General features: G+C 36.4%; 1 protein-coding gene across 1 annotated transcript; it reads right to left on the bottom strand.

Moving 5' to 3' along the window:
* Positions 1-13,661: 13,661 nt before the first annotated feature.
* LOC131051149 (pentatricopeptide repeat-containing protein DOT4, chloroplastic) lies at positions 13,662-17,031 on the bottom strand. Its single transcript, XM_057985532.2, has 2 exons — positions 16,074-17,031; positions 13,662-15,338 (listed from the first exon to the last, which is right to left on the bottom strand). Exons 1-2 carry the CDS (start codon positions 16,906-16,908, stop codon positions 14,110-14,112), a joined length of 2,064 nt encoding a protein of 687 aa, XP_057841515.2. The 5' UTR covers positions 16,909-17,031; the 3' UTR covers positions 13,662-14,109.
* Positions 17,032-19,426: the final 2,395 nt, after the last annotated feature.

Raw genomic sequence — 19,426 nt, 5'->3', positions numbered from 1 at the left:
TCCTAGGGAAGGATATCCAGAATGGCACATATTTTATATATGTTCCCTGAGGGTTAAAGTTTGGATACCAAGGCAATGTCTATAAACCAAAACCCTTGTAGAACCATCCCTTAGATCTATGGATCTTATCTCTACACATCTTTGAAGAAAACAGGGCAATAAAGAACTGAAAACCCTGATCTTTGAAAAAAAATTCCTTCACCCCCTATCAATGTTTCTTAGCCCATATACATAAATCAGAAGATTTGAGAGAAAAACCCCAAAACTTACCTATCATCACTCTTTCACGCAAATCTGAGCTCTATGAATCAAGGAGGTGGTCCGATAATTTTATAGAAATCTTTCCTCCCACCAGATCTGGAATCCTAGACGATTGTACTTCTCCCTTTCTCCTTCTGGTTTGGTAGTCCATTCCATTCAGTTTAGGATCTATGGGATTAGGTATTTCCTGCGTCTTACAGGAATGATTCTTTCTCCAATATTTAGTAACCCCTGCCAATTTGCCTCGGCCTATGAATATATCCGTTTTTGCAAAAGTTGGTGTTTAAGTTAGAAACCTCCCCACCATGTCGAGCCCTAAATTTCTTCGATTGGTTGAGATGTGGAGGATTGAAACTCCCACCTCCATATCTTAAATGAGAGTCCCATACCATAATCCCAGCGGACGATTTAGGAGCATTTGCCAATGGAGACAGTGATTTTTCCCACAAAGGAGTTCTCAGAGGAATATTGTTTGGGAATGTGAGCACTCTAGGAACACCATGTGCCCTGTAAACACCATGTGAACACAAAGGAGTTCTCAGAGGAATATTGATCTAATTTTGTTTTCTTTCAAAAATATGATTATAGAAAATAAAATCAGATCAATACATACATACATATAGTGAAAGAAAACAAAATTAAATCAATCACATTATAGAACAACATGCAATGAATTAATATTCATGCTACAAGTCAAACCGATAAACAATAGAGATTTATATAAGCATCATTTGAAAATACAGATGATAAGAATATTTATATATACACAAAAAAAATACATCATATGCTTTGCGACAATAATAATTGAGAATTTCACATGTAAGCTTTTGATGTGTGTGTGTGTGTGTGTGTGAGAGAGAGAGATCTGATTTTGTTTTCTTTAATTATATGTATGTATTAATCTGATATCTCTCTCTCTCTCTCTCTCTCTCTCTCTCTCTCTCTCTCTCTCTCTCTCTCTCTCTCTCTCTCTCTCTCTCTCTCTCTCTCTCTCTCTCTCTCTCTATATATATATATATATATATATATATATATATCATTGTTGTGTTTACTAGATTCTCTATAGTGTTGAGTTGCAAAGATATCAAAGAAACTAGTTAGAAAACATGAAATAATTGATAGCGTCATAGAAATTGATTTGCACAAAATGGTAACTAGATATTTAGTTAATCATTTTGTATGGAAAGAATAAAGAATTTTATTGATATGTTACTTTTCTTGTGTGATTATGGCTTTATCTTCTAGGACGGATGTTGAAAATGGACTAACAATAGATCTTCTTTTTTCAAGATCTACCTACTGATTTTTGGTTAAAATGCTTTAGCCAAAGCTATGTGTATCATTGAAATAGATAATTTTTGTTTATTATTTATTTTCTCTACCATATCATGACAGTAGGACATAGCATGTTCATATGTGAAATGCATGTAGATATATCATGTTGCACCAGATTCCATTATGCCTATTGTTTGTAGATTGCTAGGCATCTCGTGTAGGGTGGGGTATTCTTCGAGATAGGAAGAATTTTAAGAAAGCGTTAGCTTTGTGGTTGGGTGGCAAAGCACATGAACAATGTTCTTGTCTCTCGGTTTAGACATGAGGATTGGACTTGTGTTGGCCAAATACTCCAATGATCTTGTATCGTTATTTGTATTGATGTGACGAAATAGGCTTGAGAGTCTAGGTTGCATCCTTCGTATGATAAATTTCATGTATTATATATTCCTGACTTGACATTTCATCTTGTGAAGATGTTTTATGTACATATATTATTGATGTTTAATTTATTCCTATTGAATGTGGATTTTGAGTTATTTTATTATTTCGTGATATAGTTTTTGGTTACATCCTTACAAAATCTTTCAAGGTGGGCAATATCCTTGGATTTCGTACTTCATTGGTGTTCCTTTTAGCTCCTCTTCTGTCATAATATTCACTGTAAAGCAAACAAACCAAGTTAGGCAAAACAAGAGTTTTCTTCTCAGCTATCAAATAAGTCAGCACATTATTAGTCTTCAGTTATCATGAAAATAAGCATAGCATGTTAATTTCACCTTAATCACATTTCAAAGTCACCATACTAATCATCTTTAACCTTTGCATATGCCTTAGAAATAATCCTACTCGGGGTCGAGGCTCGAAGTTGTCTTGTTACCTTCTAACTCTAATATTGTGAACAACGAACATCACAACATCGATCATTGGTGCATGAGAGTATTGGTCTATCATCAATGTCAAGATTAGGGATCCGATGGGTAATGTTCCTTTGTTATGGAACAAAGAATAAATCAACCCTGATCACTACTGTGTGAAGGTTTTGAACTTGTATATGCTTATTGTCGATGTCGAGGTTCGGGGTGTGTTGGATATCACAATCGTTTGATGGAATATCGAATAGATTACTCCCAATTCCCAAAGTGCGATGACAATGTAAATTATCATGTTTCGCACATCTAGGGATTTTTCAGTGTTCCACAGGTGTTGGGGATGGGGGGACGCGTTTCCAAGACGGGGGGGACCAAGGGCCTAAGTTTGGGGACGACAGCGGGGGGTGGCGAGGTGGTGGTGCTGATATAGTTATACATATACATATAGTACTTGAAAAACTAGTTTTGAAAATATGTATGGCAGTATTACAGTATAAGAATTACATTTCAAATGAGACTATAGGAAATTAGAAATACTAGATCTATATACCAAGATTTCTAAGTTGTGTTGTTATATGGAGCCTAATCAGAGTCGGAGGTTAGATTTTCCCTACTTCTATCGGCACGATTTCCCCCTATATTTTTCAACGGGGGTTTGGGGGCAACGCTCCCAAGTTGGGATCAATGGGCATCGCCCCTTGCACATTCGTTGTTGCAATACAGGGTGAGGTCGAGGTGCAGCGCCCCGCGAGGCCAAAAATACTCTTATTATTTTCTAAAGGCGTCGGGTGTTATTTTTCTATTGGCCCACGTCCAATTAGGGTTACCCCTTAACCCCCAAAAAAGTCACATGTTTATAAAAAAATGTTTTTTTTGTTTGCTTTTGACGTGGGTGACGGGAATGGGCGTCTCCCCGTCCCTCGAGAGACGTTTGTACGTCTCTCGAGAGACGGGGAGACACCCAGACGCCTCCCAAGGAGACGCCCAAACGTCTCTTGGGAGACGTCTCCACGTCTCCCTGGGAGACGCGGAGACATCCCGACGGTGCTTGGGTGGCGGTGGCGGGACGGCGGGACGACGGGGGACGTCGCGTCCCCGTCCCCCCATCCCCGAGACGTTTCTTATGGGGGGACGTGGCCAAAAAGGGGGGGATGCGTCCCCGTGGAACACTGGGATTTTAAAAAAAAACAAATCAGTGACATTTTATGTGGAGATTAGCATGTTCCTTACATTTTTGGGAGTTTGGCGAGATTGGGAGTTGAAGGTGCATTGTTTTATGTTTTATATTTGAGAAATATTCTAAGACAAACCTTCGATTGCCGACCATCGAAACACTTAGCCTTTTCAAGTTTTTAACTCTTCTCTCCAGGATTGAGATCGGGGTATCTTGTTTAGCTATTTGCAACTCTAGTGAACTTGATCAAGGGAAACCTCAATGTTCAAAGAGTGAAAAACTTGAGGATTTTCAAGTCAAATTTTTTGGGTAGCTTAAAACCGACACCATTTCAATGGTCTTAGAGGTCGTAGTCAAATTATATCCTAATGTGTGATTCGAAATGCACTTCATAGGTTTTGGTTCGGCTTTGAAAAGTTTGAGGGGCAAACCCTAGATAGTTCTTCTACAAGAACAAAGGCATGCATGGCATATAAAACCCTAGTTAGGTCAAAGCAAGAGAAGACGAAATACGTAAGATTTTGTTGTCGAGGAATAACAAGGGCAAGGGCAAAACTTTCTAAGGGTGTAGTAAAATGGCAAGAACAAAGGAAAAAACATAGAAAACAAGGGGTCAAGATCTTAGAAAGTGAACACTAAGCACAAGAAAATAAGCAAAACAAGAAACAACAAAAAAAGGAACTAGACACCAACCTGGAAACCCTAACAACAAACCCCGGATCGCCAATGGAGCACACACAAGAGAGATTACTAGACCCCAATCAAATCAATCAACGGGTTGCAATTTCCATGACTACAAGACCTTTTCAATATTTTATGAATTTTGGCCTCAAGTGTTTAAAGATAATAATGAGGCCAAGACTCTCTATTTATAAGAAAACAAACAATGTCAATAGGGCAACCACCCATTAATTGCAAGCAAGATTAGAGTTCACAGGTTTCAAGAGGCGTCGAGGTCGGAGCCAACCAACAAGAATTACATTGGCATCGAGGATCACTATGAGATGTTCACTTTTCGCCAAGTGAACAACGAAACCTTGATACCCAATGCTCGAAAGGCACAAAAGTGGAGATTGGGAGTTCGGAGTTCCTTTTTCCAAAAGGTGGAAAAGGGAAAAAGGTAAACTTGAAGCCCGAACTCTAACAAAAGGGGGAAAAAAATGAATCAAAGAGAGAAAATGACACTAAGAGGAAGAGACCCCTAAGGGGAAAAAAGAAAAACAAAAGAGGGGGTCCTCACACCTCCATTTCATACTACATCTCCAAATCCTAGCCATTCACACAAGAATGTTTCCCTAATCCAATCCTAGACCTATCCCTTATCCATCATGTGACACTTGTCACATAAATACACCTTCAATCCAAAGCCCTAATCGTCAACCAATCCTAGCCATACATTAACCAATCCATCTTGGCCATTGATTTTCCTATTAGAAATTCTATAAATAAAAGGCCTCTCATCCTATTTGTATATCTTTTTTCATCACAGCTTGAAATGTGCATAAGACAAGACAATGAACCGGTTGGGCTTTGGGCCAACTTGATTGAGTTGTAATTATTTGCGAATGGTATAAATGGAGGTTTACGAATCATTTGAGGACACAAAAGTGAGAAGATCGAACACAGATTTTAGAGATCGAGTGAAGATGTAGATCCGGCGAGATTCTGATCCGGTTGGACTGAGGTCGGAAGGCTGAGATCCGAATTAGGGTAGAACCGGCAAACTATTTCCGGAGGTCGATCTGATATGTGGATGATCTGTCGATCTTGTAATTGTGTTGTAAGCATTGTTTGTATCCTGGACTGTGATCCAGCATGTGGCATGTGTAACTCTTCAGATTGTAATACATTTTATTCAGGTTATTTACCGGTTGTGTGTTCTATCTTGTTACCGGTTGTTCTTTCTACTGTTTCTGGCATCTTGCTACCGATTACCAGTATATTTAGCATGGTTTATGTGTTAAGCTGCAAGGTTGGGTTGTCCTCCATTGGATCTCCATGCCTTGACTGCGTCAAATGGTATCAGAGTTGGTTTGTGAACCTGTTGTTGGACAGAGTGTTGATTATGCACTGATTGGTTGGAGAGAAAGTTGAGGCAACTTGTGGACTTGTTCAGATCGTCGAACATGAGGCAGAGCAAGGTTTGCAGGTGGACCGTCGATCCTAGAGCTTGAGCTTGAGGGAGTTAGTGGGTGGAGACTTGAATAGATGGCCGATTGAGGCAGGACGCAGTTTGGACCGGTAGATCGTCGTGGAGAGGTAACCGGAAGTTGTAGTCAGATCGTCGAACATGTTACCATTGCACGTTTCATGAACCGATTGGGCTTTGGGCCAACTTGATTGAGTTGTAATTATTTGCAGACGGTATAAATGGAGGTTTGTGAATCATTTGAGGACACAGAAGTGAGAAGATCAAAGACAGAGTTTAGAGATCGAGTGAAGATGTAGATCTGGCGAGATTCTGATCCGGTAGGATTGAGGCCGAAAGGCTGAGATCCGGATTAGGGTAGAACTGACAGACTGTTTCCGGAGGCTGATCTGATATGTGGATGATTTGTCGATCTTGTAATTGTGTTGTAAGCATTGTTTGTATCCTGGACTGTGATCTAGCATATGGCATGTGTAACTCTTCAGATTGTAATACAATTTATTCAAGTTATTTACCGGTTGTTCTTTCTACTGTTTCTAGCACCTTGCTACTGATTATCGGTATATTTAGCATGGTTTATGTGTTAAGCTGCAAGGTTGGGTTGTCCTTCATTGGATCTCCATGCCTTGACTGCGTCAGGAAGATAGGTCACAAGTAGAAATACAATTACCATGAGCACTTATTTAAGTGAAGAAACTACTTTAATATCCAAAACCTGAATTTGAGCAAAATCTAGAACTAAGTTTGTAATAAATCATGCTAGCTAAATACACTAAAGAGCATAGTAACACTTTTGATTCAACAACAAATGTGTATCATATATACACAAGGCCTAGTGATGACTATGTTAATTCATCCCCTTATTTATTTTGTGAATGCAAACAAATTGTGTATCTTGGCAATGTAGAAACAAATGCAAGGCAATCCAACATTGATGCTCAAGGCCAACAATATGGAATGAACAAAGGTAAAGGTGTACAAATAAAGGATGAAATAGAATCATCCAACACATGCAAAGGCACAAAAGGACCAAATGATACAATTGATAAGTAGAAAGGTTGTGCAAAAGGAGTAAAGGATGGAAGTAATGCAATAGACACATGCAAAGGCATAGGAGCAAAGGATGCAACTAATACACATGTAGTCCAAAACAAGGATGTTAAGAAGAAACTAAGGATGATGAATTTGATCCATGGTCGCTAAATGGTGATAGTACAAAAAAGAAGAAGACTAATTTCTGTGCATCCTCACAATACGTTCTCACAACCATTAGAGAAAAGCTTCAACCAAATTCTACAATTGTTTTTTTAAATCCACCAAATAACTATTCGAAATATTGTTGCCATTGATGTCAAGAAGGAATTAGATGTCCTAGATTGTTGTAATTGATGTCAAAGGTATATGGAAGATTGTTCGTAAGCTTATTGTCATTGGTGTCAAGAAAGGTTTCTTGGATGTCATGATGAAATTTGTTGGCCAAGGTATTAAGAATATGAATCAATGAAGATCAAAAAGACAACTACTATGTCTATAAGGAAATAATTGTTGACCCCCTTCCATGAATTATTACTACTTTATAAGGTTGACTTCCATTTGAAGCGATGAAGTCAAATTTAAATTATTGATATTTTATATGGCCAACCCATACTCCTATGTTGGCCAACCACACCTTCGACATAATATATGTTACAAGACATATATAAATGAATATTAAATGATCCAAGTTTAATATGCCATATAGTATATCATGAAGAGCATATTATAAGCAGTGATTACATATGAAAAGTAACAATTAAATATATGAAAGAACATATTGTTGGTTGACTTGTCTATTTTGGCACCACCTTTCAAATAGAGAAAACATATTTATAAGGGTCAACTCCTTGGAAAGATTGGCATAGTTGCATCATTTTGGAGAGTATAAATAAATAAAAGAATGTTAACTAAAGTCGACCCTCCATTTTATATGATAAATCACTCCAATTAAGAATAGATTTCTAAGTATAGTAGTAGATATATTAAAATGTTATAATCAGATTTAAAAGGAGAATTTATGCAGTTTTGAAAGGTTAGTATATGCGATTTGAAAAGGTGCATATGCAAAATCGTGAAGAGAATATATGCAGATTTGTAAAGGATATATATTCAAATTTGTGAAGGAACTATAATCAATTTGAGTTTGAAGTTTGTACCTCATACAAAAGAGATTGGTGTCTCTTACTAAGTTGGTGTCTCCAATGGATTGGTGCCTACAAAGATTAGTTGGAGTTGATGCCCCTAGTAGGTTGGTACCTACAAAATTTGTAAGACAAGTTTTATATAACCAATATTTTGTCGTGGTTTTCTCTTGAAAGGGTTTCCATGTAAATCTTGTATTCTTGTGTTGCATAACTATTAGATCTTGTGCGATTGACATTGTTATGGTTGTTAAGTTTTGAAAAAGTAAAAGATTAGCTTACACTTTCACCCCCCACCCCCCTCTCAGCCCCCTCAATATAAGTGTGTGCTCATCAAGAACCTTGCTCTTGCTATTCAAAGTTGCCAATGAGACTCCAACACACACCTCATTAGAATCCAATACATGGAGCAAAAGCTCCCAAACTAATTATGAACAACCACCTAAGTCAAACTAAATTTTGATAAATTAAAAAGTTTGTAACACTCTTCATATTCAAATGGATCGCAATCTACATGGGCAGCAGCTTCGGCTTCTTCCAAAAGTTCATTCCCAGAGTCCCCACTTTATTCTTTAGTTTCCCAACCAAATGGATCATCCTCCTCACCATTGCTAACCAAGACCTAAGTCACTAGATAATTATGAAGCCATCACTCTCCACCTGTAGTAGCCATGCCTAACATCTTCTTAAGGAACATTGTGTTTCTCTCCACCACCTCCAACCTCCATGGGAGAAGCAAAGAATCAACTGAATAAATAAGGGGAAACTTAACAATTTATTTGCCACGTTATTGGACTACGTAATAATTTGCCTCTTCCCACTTACTAATCATAGCAAAATGTCCATATCTAGCTAACACCAACCACCACTTCAACTATTGTTAAGAATGACTTGTACACCATTGTTCACTCACCTTAATAGACATCCTAAATCTATCACATATTCTTGAAATTTAATTTCCCAAGAGTACATTGTCTCATAATCATACCCAATACCTCTTGTCCCATCAAATCACCTAAAATCTATGAATGATATAATATCAATGTATCCGCCAAGCAAAGCCACACATTTGACAAGCCAATATAATGTCTTAATCAATGTGTTGGCCAATGTAACAGCCAACACGTCACCTCCCCCTAGTGTCAAACTGGAGCATACATCTATCAAGAATACCCACATAATCCCTAAAAAGATATACTCGATACCAAAATAAATACAATGGTACCATTCATATTTTGAAAGAGCCCTCAAGGCTAGCTCACACATACCAAAACCAAGTTGATAAAGTATGATCATTATATCCATGTCTCATCAAAGCCAACTCACAATGAATGTTAAAGTGATGCCTTCCTAGCTAGGTGTGACTGACTTGGCATCCACGTGTTACCCAACTACCTTCTTGGCTAGCTCATCTACAACCATGTTGCCTTCACAATAAATGTGTGAAATTTTAAATTCTTCAAACTTATCTATTAGCTCTCGGATGGGCCTTAGTCATCTCCTCAATTTCTAGTTGTGAGTCAAATTTTGCCAAATTGCATTCAATATAATTAGTGAGTCTCCTTCCAAATGTCAATGGGTTTCCTTTACTTCTAATCCACATTCCTTAGCCCATTAATAGGGGCCCAAATGTCTAAGTTTTATTCACATATAGAATATCTAGATCAAAACACCATTTTCAGCTTTGAATATTCTAATCTTGTTTTGTCTTGTGCCTTTTTTATAGAACATTCATTTCTACCAATATGAGAAGAAGCCCAATAGTCAATATTGTATATGCATTAGTGGACAATGCTAACATTTTTACATGATTTGAGTAGATTTCAAATAATACACCCATCAATGACTACTACTCTTGGAACAAACTATTTTTCAATCCATGTAACCACATCCACCTAGTATCAATATCCTTAAGTAGCTTGTTACCTAGAGTAAGTCCTTCAAGAAGCCTTCATAACTCCTAAAAATCTTTTTGGACTTAACAAAAATATGTATAAACCTTGTGCAAGAGATCTTTGACTATCAAAACAAATGGCCATTGTCTCACAATTTTAAAAGTCAAATTCATTCTATGAGTCATGTAATGAATGTTGATCATGTATGATGACAATGATGTTTGCAAATTCACAATAAGCCCGTTTTTTTACCTTGCATGTTTGATGCCCTATCCGCATTTGTTTGCATCAACCAAAACCAACTTCCTTGAAAACATCAAATCATCCAAGCACCCAATTTCCTTGTATTCAATGTGGTCCTTTGGCCACCTCGTATATAGCTCATTCAAATTTTCCTTTGTAACATGTTCCACTAGTAAAGATGATGTTTGTAATTGTTGAGTATAGTCCTTGACTATTCTTATTGGCCTTAATTTGGAGATTTTGCTTAAGTAACTATCCAAAAGACTATTACAATTATGTGTCATGATTTCCCCCTAGAAAATAGGCCATGTAACAACAAATATCTTCTTTTTATTACATCACAAAGCCAATGATACCAAATTCCTTCCCTTGTCTCTTATTGAAGCCCCAACCATGATGTTGACAATAAAATTTTCATAGCAACTTGTTCAAAACAAATCAAAATAATCTTAAATCTTTTCCTATAACTTACCTAAGTTTAAACCCTACTTTGCTACAAAAAATCTCAAGAACATTTGATGTTTTGTAGCCTTGGAATTGAATTGGGTTAGAACCCTAATTTCGAATAGCTCCAAAACAAATCAAAATATATTTTTTTAATTTTTATTATAACTCCCCTAAGTTTGAACCCTACCTTGCTAAAAAAAAAATCTCAACAGCATTTGATGTTTTGTAGTCTTGGAAGTGAATTGGGTTAAAACCCTAATTTTGAATAATTTCATAACTACTTCATAAGAGCTCAAATCTACACTACAACTAATTCAATATGCTCTTGATCAACCCTCCCAATTTTAGAAAAAAAAAACATTGTCTTGTAAACTTGAGAGAGAATTTGGTAAAAACTCTACTTTTGTTGTAACTTCTTAAAAAATGCTCTAAATGACCTCAAATTTGGACTATAGTTACTTCGATGTGACTTTGATTATTCTTTTTTTTTCAAAAGACAACACAAAATTAAGAAAAGAATGCACTTTACAACCTAACCTAAATTGAAAAAAAAAATCATCTTGTTCTTGCCTTCCAAAGACCAAGATCATGCTCTAATACCACTTGTAATGAAATTGCTTACACATGAAAAGAATATAATAGGAAAAATGTCATAAATAAATGAAAGGAATGCATTTTACAACCCGACCTGAATTGGAAAAAAAATCATCTTGTTCTTGCTTTCCAAAGGCCAAGATCATGCTCGAATACCACTTTAATGAAATTGCTTACACATGAGAAGAATATAATAGGAAAAATGTCATAAATAAATGATAATAATAAACACTTTGAAGGGGAAAAGCTTCAAAAGTCTTCAATAAGTACAAAATTCACACTATGATAATTAACTACTACTCACTACTTTCTAAATCTATGCATCATTAGGTGTTATTAGTACTCTAATCCCAACGAGGCCTTCTTAGCATACTAAAGTTATACTTAGGAATTCATAAATGACTCAACCAAGGATTATGTCATCCCTAGTAAATTATCATATACTAGTATACCTATATTCTAAAAAACATATACGTAAAATAATGCCAAGAGATATCACATAATTGTCTTGCATGTTTATTAGTTGTCAAGAAGGACATGGAGCTGAATAATGCTGCACTCTTTCCCTCTCAATAAAGATGTAACAGTTTCATATACTTAGAGACAAGTGGTAATGATTCTATTTTATTCAGAGTAATAAAATAATACTTATAGAGAAACTAAAACAAGCATGCATTTACCTGTCATCTACACGTCAAATTTATTCAGAATCAATTTTTTGTTTACGGATATTTGTATGTCATTGTAGATATCTCTCGGCATAATTAAAATACAATAAATGGTTCAATCCAGGCATGGCAAACATAAACCTGCCCAGGTTGATTTATCAATAAAAAAGAATTCAATGTCAAACATTTTGTTCTATCATATGACAGCAAGTTAAACAATTCGCTTGGTAAATTGCAAATGCATTAGCTATAGGCCATGTATTGTTGAAAAGGCACGACGCTAGGGTTGTTTGTTAAAAGGAAATCCACTGATATTTCCAATGGAAGTGGGCTAGAATTACATTATAAACACACACCAAATTTATTCACTTTGCTATTAAATAATTGTACAATTATATTTTTTTATTTCTATTGGCCAAATGCTAGTTAGACAATAGGAAAAATTGATTTGGAAAGTGTTTCCATGATAAGATTTGTAAAGTGTTTCCATGATAATGTTGTCAAGAATATTTTGAAGATGACAGCAATTCTGAAAAATGAGAAGGGGTCCCAGTTCAAATTCTTCAAATAATGGTGATGAACTTCATCTTTCCCCACAATCCAAAAAAAAAGTATCCTATTGTTGGTTTCAAACATGAATGCACATGATTCCCCAAAAATCAGCACCGAAGTAGAGGAAATGAAAAGTAAAAGATTTGATGCAGAGTTAGCATAAGCATATATTTATACAAGAGAATAGTTAAAGTTGTAGTATCCAAGTTCACCAATTAGAGAGAGAGAGAGAGAGAGAGAGAGAGAGAGAGACCGTTCTGCCTTGCCAACTGTTGAACAAACCCCTCCATGCATAGAACCTCAACCACATTCAGACAAGAACATAAATTTTATCATGGACTTGCATCTGGCTCCAACACCGATCATACTCCAGGAGCAGTCTGGGGGATTAGACTCTAGATTGAAGAATTCAATGTGTTGTGAGCCGAAGCAATTCAGATGGTAAACTGTAGACAACTAGAGTGCAAATATTATAATATATTAGATTCATCCTCATATAGGAAGGAACATGGAGATAAGAACTAACATCAGAATTTAATTAATTAAAGTTCAATGCATAGCAAAAATCTCTGATGTGCAGTGTACAATTATGTATATATCTGTATCCTTAGAAACACTCACAATATTTCTTTCAGCACACAGATGATATATATATAAAAAACAGTGTTGAATAGAAAAGAATATAAATAGAGAAGATGGCTGTTCATCTTCCAGCAGTTATGAGAAAGTTATGCTGCTTTTAAAAGTTTAGAACAGTGGTGTTGGCTAGTGCTAGCTCCAACTTGTTGCTGGAATTGAAAGTTGACACTGAGCTGACATATAGGGCAGAGATATGTGGCAGCTTTGTACATACATATATGTATGTAGGTGCGTGAGCTGTGTGTGTGTGTGCACAGATATATAGCTGCTTTATACATACATACATACATGTACATGTAGAGATATGTAGCTGTTTAATACATACATATGTGGGTACATGGGTGCATGTGTGTGTGTGCGTGCGTGTGTGCGTGTGTGCGTGCATGTGTTGTTGCATGTGTGTGTGTGGGTGTGTGTGGGTGTGTGTGTGTGAGAAACAGAGATGATGGATGGATGGATGCAGTTCACCAAAATCTGAATGAGTAAACAACTTTGCAAGCAGATGCATGTGCGCGTGCACTTGTGGGTGTGTGTGTGCATGTGTGAGTGAGAGAGAAAGAAAATGGATGGAGTTCACCCAAAAATGAATTGAGTATAACAAAATTCCGAGCAGATTTGTGTGTGGTGGGTACGCACATTTCTTAGAATTTTGATGATGGATGGAGTCCACCAAAAAAAGGGTAAAAAGATTTGCAAGCAGACTCATCCAAAAACAGACAATAGTAACTTACAGGTCATGTTTATATTCATACCTACCAGTTTCGTTTGCTGCAAAATCTTTAAGGCGTCTTCTTCCATCTCATGATATGGCTACCAAAACCATGGTTGTCTGAGAGACCACGTCTCATTTGGAATTTTTGTCAAACATATTGTCTGCATTCTGGCTGCCTCAAATATACCTGCAATAGCATTCATTTTAAAGACATGTAAAAAATCGACTTTGATTATTTCCTCATGAATTTTGATGCCCTGTTTTAGAGTTTTCAGAAGGTGGAGACTGGAAAAAGAGTGGAGAAATATGTCATCGTTTTCGGTAAATGTTTTTGTAACAGCCTTGTTGATAAAGTTGGTTGCAGAAGGGCAATCACCAACTGCTTGAATGCTCCTCATTAATTCAAAGAACCATGGCAGGGATGTGTCATGTTGACCAAGTCACAAACTTCTCATTCAGGCCATAAACTATCCTCCGGCTGTTGTCCATCATTCAGAACAAAACATGTATTGGGAACATACCCTGCAGATTTCATCTCACAAGCCAATTTTTCCAGTTTCGCATATATTTGCTCTGTTTGTGGGTGTGACTTGTCTCCAACCAAAAAAGTGTGTACTCGTTTATTTACTTCAATCCAACTGCACCCAGGTGTCTTTTTCACACCTCTATCTCTCATCATTTTCCTGATCTTTGCAATGTCACTCCACCTTCCAACTGCAGCATACATGTTCACAAGAAGCACATATGGTGCAGAATTATTAGAATCCAACACAAAAAGCTGTTGTGCAGCACATTCTCCTAGCTTAATATGGTTATGGGTTCTACATGCACTAAGCAAACACTTCCACACATTAGCATCAGGGGTTATTGGCATTGTATCAATTAATTGTTTTGCTTCATCTACTCGTCCAGCACGACCAAGAAGATCAACCATGCAGCTGTAGTGTGTCATTCCAGGTTCTATGTTATAAATTTTAATCATGCAATCAAAGTATCGTTGACCTTCCTCTACTAGACCAGAATGGCAGCATGCAGCCAAAACACAGACTAAGGTAACACTGTCTGCGTGCATGCCTGAATATTCCATTAGTTCAAAGAGATGAAGAGCATCCTTGCCAAAGCCATGCATTCCATAACCTGCTATCATTGCTGTCCAAGAAGAAACATTTTTCTGGTGCATTTTATCAAAAACATCACGTGCCTGTCCTATGCTCCCGCATTTTGCATACATGTCTATGACAGCATTTGCAACAAAGATATCATTCTCGAACCCACTCCTAATTATATCGTTATGAATTGCCATACCCTGTTCTAGAACTGCCAAATTAGCACACGCTGGAAGAACATTGGTGAAGGTCTTTCCAATAGGCTTCACTCCCACAAGCTTCATCTGTCGAAAAAGTTTCATAGCATCCTCTTCCATTTTGTTCTGTGCACACCCTCCTATTATCACTGTCCAGGAGACAGTATCTTGCCTATGCATTTTGTCAAAAAGATCTCGTGCTTTCTCTATGTTCCCACATTTTGCATACATGTCTACAAGGGAGCTCTCCACAAATACGTCACATTGAAGTCCACTTTTTATTATCTCTTCATGGATCTCCACTCCTTGTTCCAGAGCTGCCAAGTTGGCACACACTGGCAAGATGCTAGCAAAGGTTTTCAAATTTGGCTTCGTACCTAGGAAAAGTTTGAAAGAATTATAGACTTTTAGATGTTTAGAAATCTTAGTCAGTCTATTACAAAATGGGATTCTCAATGTTTTCAGTTGAAGTTGTTAAATGCAATTAGTCAAAAGAAAATAAGTTGCCAAGGTCCAACTGTGAAGCCAAAGGCATCCAAGCCAGAAGCAGAAGACTAAAACAGAATAAATTTATTGTTAAAAACATAGCGCTCTAACAAGCAATACTAACCACAGAACTGAGAATCTCTCCTTAAGTTTTTTATGGTAGGTAAACAATTTTTTCATATGATATTTATATATTTTCTATTAAAGAAAAAAAATTACAGAAAGTACGTGGAATTGTCATTGTCGATTTCTCAATAGTTTCAGAAATTTTGAGAAAAACGAACAATTTTAATAGATTTCTCTGTATAAAATTGCATGTATGTTTGTTTTAAGCAACGTTTCACATCACATGCGTTTACCAATCGCTAGGAAGTGTGACATGAGATGCTACTAACCCAAACCAATCTACTTGTAAATATAACTCCTACCAAAATACCAAACCTAGGTGTTTGGTGAGACAATTACAATTTATTTTGGCTTGTCTATCTGACCGGGACGCTTGGTAAGACACTTCTAATTCTTGTAACTTAGAACCAAGTGGAGGTTATACAGAAAATTCTATCAATTACTGTTTACTGCAAAAAATAACAAATTTCCGAGCGCACACTAAAAAAACTTAGACATACCTGACGTCTTCATCTGCCGGAAAAGCTCCAGAGCTTCCTCACCCCACCTATTATGTGCATAACCCGTAATCATGCTCGTCCAGGACACCACATCTCGTGTAGGCATTTGGTTAAACACATGGCGTGCAGCCTCCAAAGTGCCGCATTTTGCATACATATCAATAAGTCCATTGGCCACAAAAACATCAGACAAAAAGCCACCTTCTACTACCTCATCATGTATCTTCATACCCTCCTCAAGGTCTCTCAATTTCGCACAAGCCACAAGAATGGTGGAAAAAGTATGCTGATCTGGCCTGAACCGTGCATCTTGCATCAGACGAAAGAGCGCCAAAGCTTTCTCCGCAAACCCCTGCCTTGCATAAGCTGCAATCATGATGTTCCAAGAGCGCACCATTCGGTTGGGCATTTCGTCAAACACTTGAAATGCATCCTCCATTTTTCTGAACTTAACGTAAGCATTGATTAGTGTATGCTGTAAATGTGCATCAGAGATAAAACCTGTTTGTTTTAAGTGGGCATGGGTTAATTTTATCTCTGGGAAAGATTTCTTCGCAATGCAATCCTGGAAGAGGGATATGTAGCCAGAAGAATCCATAATTTTATGTAATTTATGCGATGGATTTGTCTGTTTATAAAACTTATTTTCGTTGGCATTGGTTACCTTCGTTTCAAACTCACGGACTGTGCCCGTGGCTCTTGTATAAATGAAAAAAGTGATGTCCACCTGCTTCTTTTTCTGTGAAGGGTTTAAGGGTTTTAACATAGCCATTGTTTGTTTCACCGATTTTTGACATAGCCACAAGGTTAAAACAAACCCTTTTGCTGAGTACATTTAAGATAAAAATATCAGAGTCCAGGTATAAAAGACATCAGTTTCCCGTCGTCCATGTAGGGAGAGGCGACCTCCATGAAAGATAGCATGTCTAAAGGCGCAGGGCAGGTCTTCGTTTGACTGTTTTGTTTATTCGTGAAATTAGTAGTCTTATAAATATTTAAATTTTTTTAAGTGGCAAACATTAAAAAAGAAAGAGAGATATTTGTGATCATTCATATTTTTGACAAAAAGTTTGTTAAAATAGGGAAAGATTTCAAATTATCATTTTTCATAATTAAAAATTTGTATGGAGACATTGAGATATTCGAATTATTTAAGCAGAAAACCCACTTAAATAATTGCATAATCCATGTCCTTATGCTACTACTTATGAGCATTTTCTGCCTTTAGGGGAAGAGAATAAATTGGAATCTAGGAGGGCTAGAAATAAGCAGCTTATTGAAAAAATGACATGTGGCTTGACCATTTTTGTTTCCTTTCCTTTTTATTTGTCCAAAATTTTGCCTATAAATTTTAATTGTAAGAAAAATTACTAATAATTTCTTTTACACAATAAAAAGATTGCATAAACCAAAATAAGCTAAGCAGCAACATGGGACCTGCCCTAATAACATGTGGTAAGATGGGGTCTTATACAAACATTTCAGTTTGAAGATTAAGCATGTGCATTTTGGGTGGGACCAGAAATTGTCTCACCAACTTAAGCTTTTTTTTGTCATTTGTCAATCATTTGGAATTTTTAAATTTCTATCAATTATTTTTATGAACATATTATATTCTATTGAAATGAATATGCAAAATAATAAAATTTAAGAGACCACCAATTTAGCTTTTGTGGCACTTGTCAATCATTTGAAGTTTTAAAATTACCATCATTTATTTTTGCTATTATTTTATATTTTATTCTATTAAATGTATATGCAAAATAAGACTCATGAGACTACTAGCTTCCATATTTTTTTAGGCTTAAACTACACTACCAAATTGATGAGACCACCCCTTTAAAATATTTCGAGAAAACCTCACCATAAGGCTAAGGTCCCATGAAGAGGGCTTTAGGGTCTATTTTGAAGGAGCAAGGGTTCCATGAAACAAAAAATATGCTACATGATTAATAGAATCTCTCTTAATGAGAACTCTTGTTTTTTATTAATCTTTCCCTTAATGAGAACAACTTATGTTTCTTAGTTTGAATATTTGAGCGTAAAGGGACTCATGTGCTTGTCAAGCTTGAGATTTCTACCAATTAATTTTGGAACTTAAACTTTTTTAAGAAACCCCCATCCATGGGACTCCGCCCTAATGCTATAGTCTCTTTGTACAAAAACAGCATGTCTAAGGCTACAACCCTATGGTATGGAGGGGGTTTCCTAACACATCTAAACAAGTGTAACTCAAAAAAAATTAGAGTTTTTGAAAGTATGGATTTTGTGGATTTTTTAGTAGGTATGGATTTTGTGGATTTTTTAGTAGGGGGCAATCTTATAGTTTCAAGATGTTGATGGTCTAATGATTAATATTTAGCAACAAAGAGTGCTAAATTTACAATTATATAAAATTAGGTGATTTTGGAGCTAGAGTCTTCATATTAATCTTATGAATTCATCCCTTTTATTGCACGGTAAAATTTTGTTACAGCTGCTTGATACTGGAACAATCAAACCAATCAAAATTGCAAATGGAGGAGTTGAGTAAGCAGCTTACATAGTTCCAAACCAATCAAAGCTTACAAAATAGCACATTCTATATTGATCAAAGCTGAATTACATAGCAAATTCACAAGAACTCAACTATCCAACTGCCAATCAAATAAATCTGAATCAAAGTTACATATGGAACTTTAAGAACTTAAGCCAGAGGATAACATCCTTCCTTATTCAACTGAAAAGACAAACTTCCTACTTCAAGGAAAAGACAAAGGCCAATTGTATTTCAGCTCCATGATGCTCTTATAAAATAATATTTTATAAACATGTAACATAATGTCTCAGTAAAATCATAGCATTTCAACTTGATGCTCTTTTAAATAATATTTTAAAGATAGAAGCCTTTCCCAATAGTGCGAATGGATCTATGTTACCATTAGGCTTTCGTGAAAAGAAACATTTAAACCCAACTTTGAAAAATGAATGTATCAGACAAAACGGCCTGTCAATTTTCATATTCTAAAAATACCAACTACCTTCTATATTCAAATACCATTATGGCGCGCTTCTATCCAAGAGACAAGACAACCATAAGTAATTAGTGCCGATTAGATCGCAGAATTGAAGTTGTAATGAAAATTCTAAAAATGTTTTAGCGTCTGTGAAAACGTACCGAAACGTTTGGTAAAATGCTCTAGTAAATCTTTTTTTCTCTAATGAGATGGAAAGTGTTTTCACTAATTCCTAACCAATGGAGATAAGTTATGTTTAACTGTCATTTCAAGGAAGTAACATCGGACAAGAAACAAATTTTGAATGCACACCCCGCAATCCTGACGCAAGAACAAAACTTGAATGCAATGGGCACT

The sequence above is a fragment of the Cryptomeria japonica genome, chromosome 9 (assembly GCF_030272615.1).
Source record: "Cryptomeria japonica chromosome 9, Sugi_1.0, whole genome shotgun sequence".
Classification (NCBI taxonomy): Eukaryota; Viridiplantae; Streptophyta; class Pinopsida; order Cupressales; family Cupressaceae; genus Cryptomeria; species Cryptomeria japonica.
The sequence above is the reverse complement of the archived record's forward strand: the minus strand, read 5'-3'. Positions and strand labels throughout refer to the sequence as shown.

Coding starts and splice junctions, on each gene's coding strand:
- LOC131051149 (XM_057985532.2), bottom strand. CDS start 16,908: ATGTACTCAGCAAAAGGGTTTGTTTTAACCTTGTGGCTATGTCAAAAA. Junction 15,339..16,073: donor CCGGCAGATGAAGACGTCAG/GTATGTCTAAGT, acceptor AACTTTTCCTAG/GTACGAAGCCAAATTTGAAA.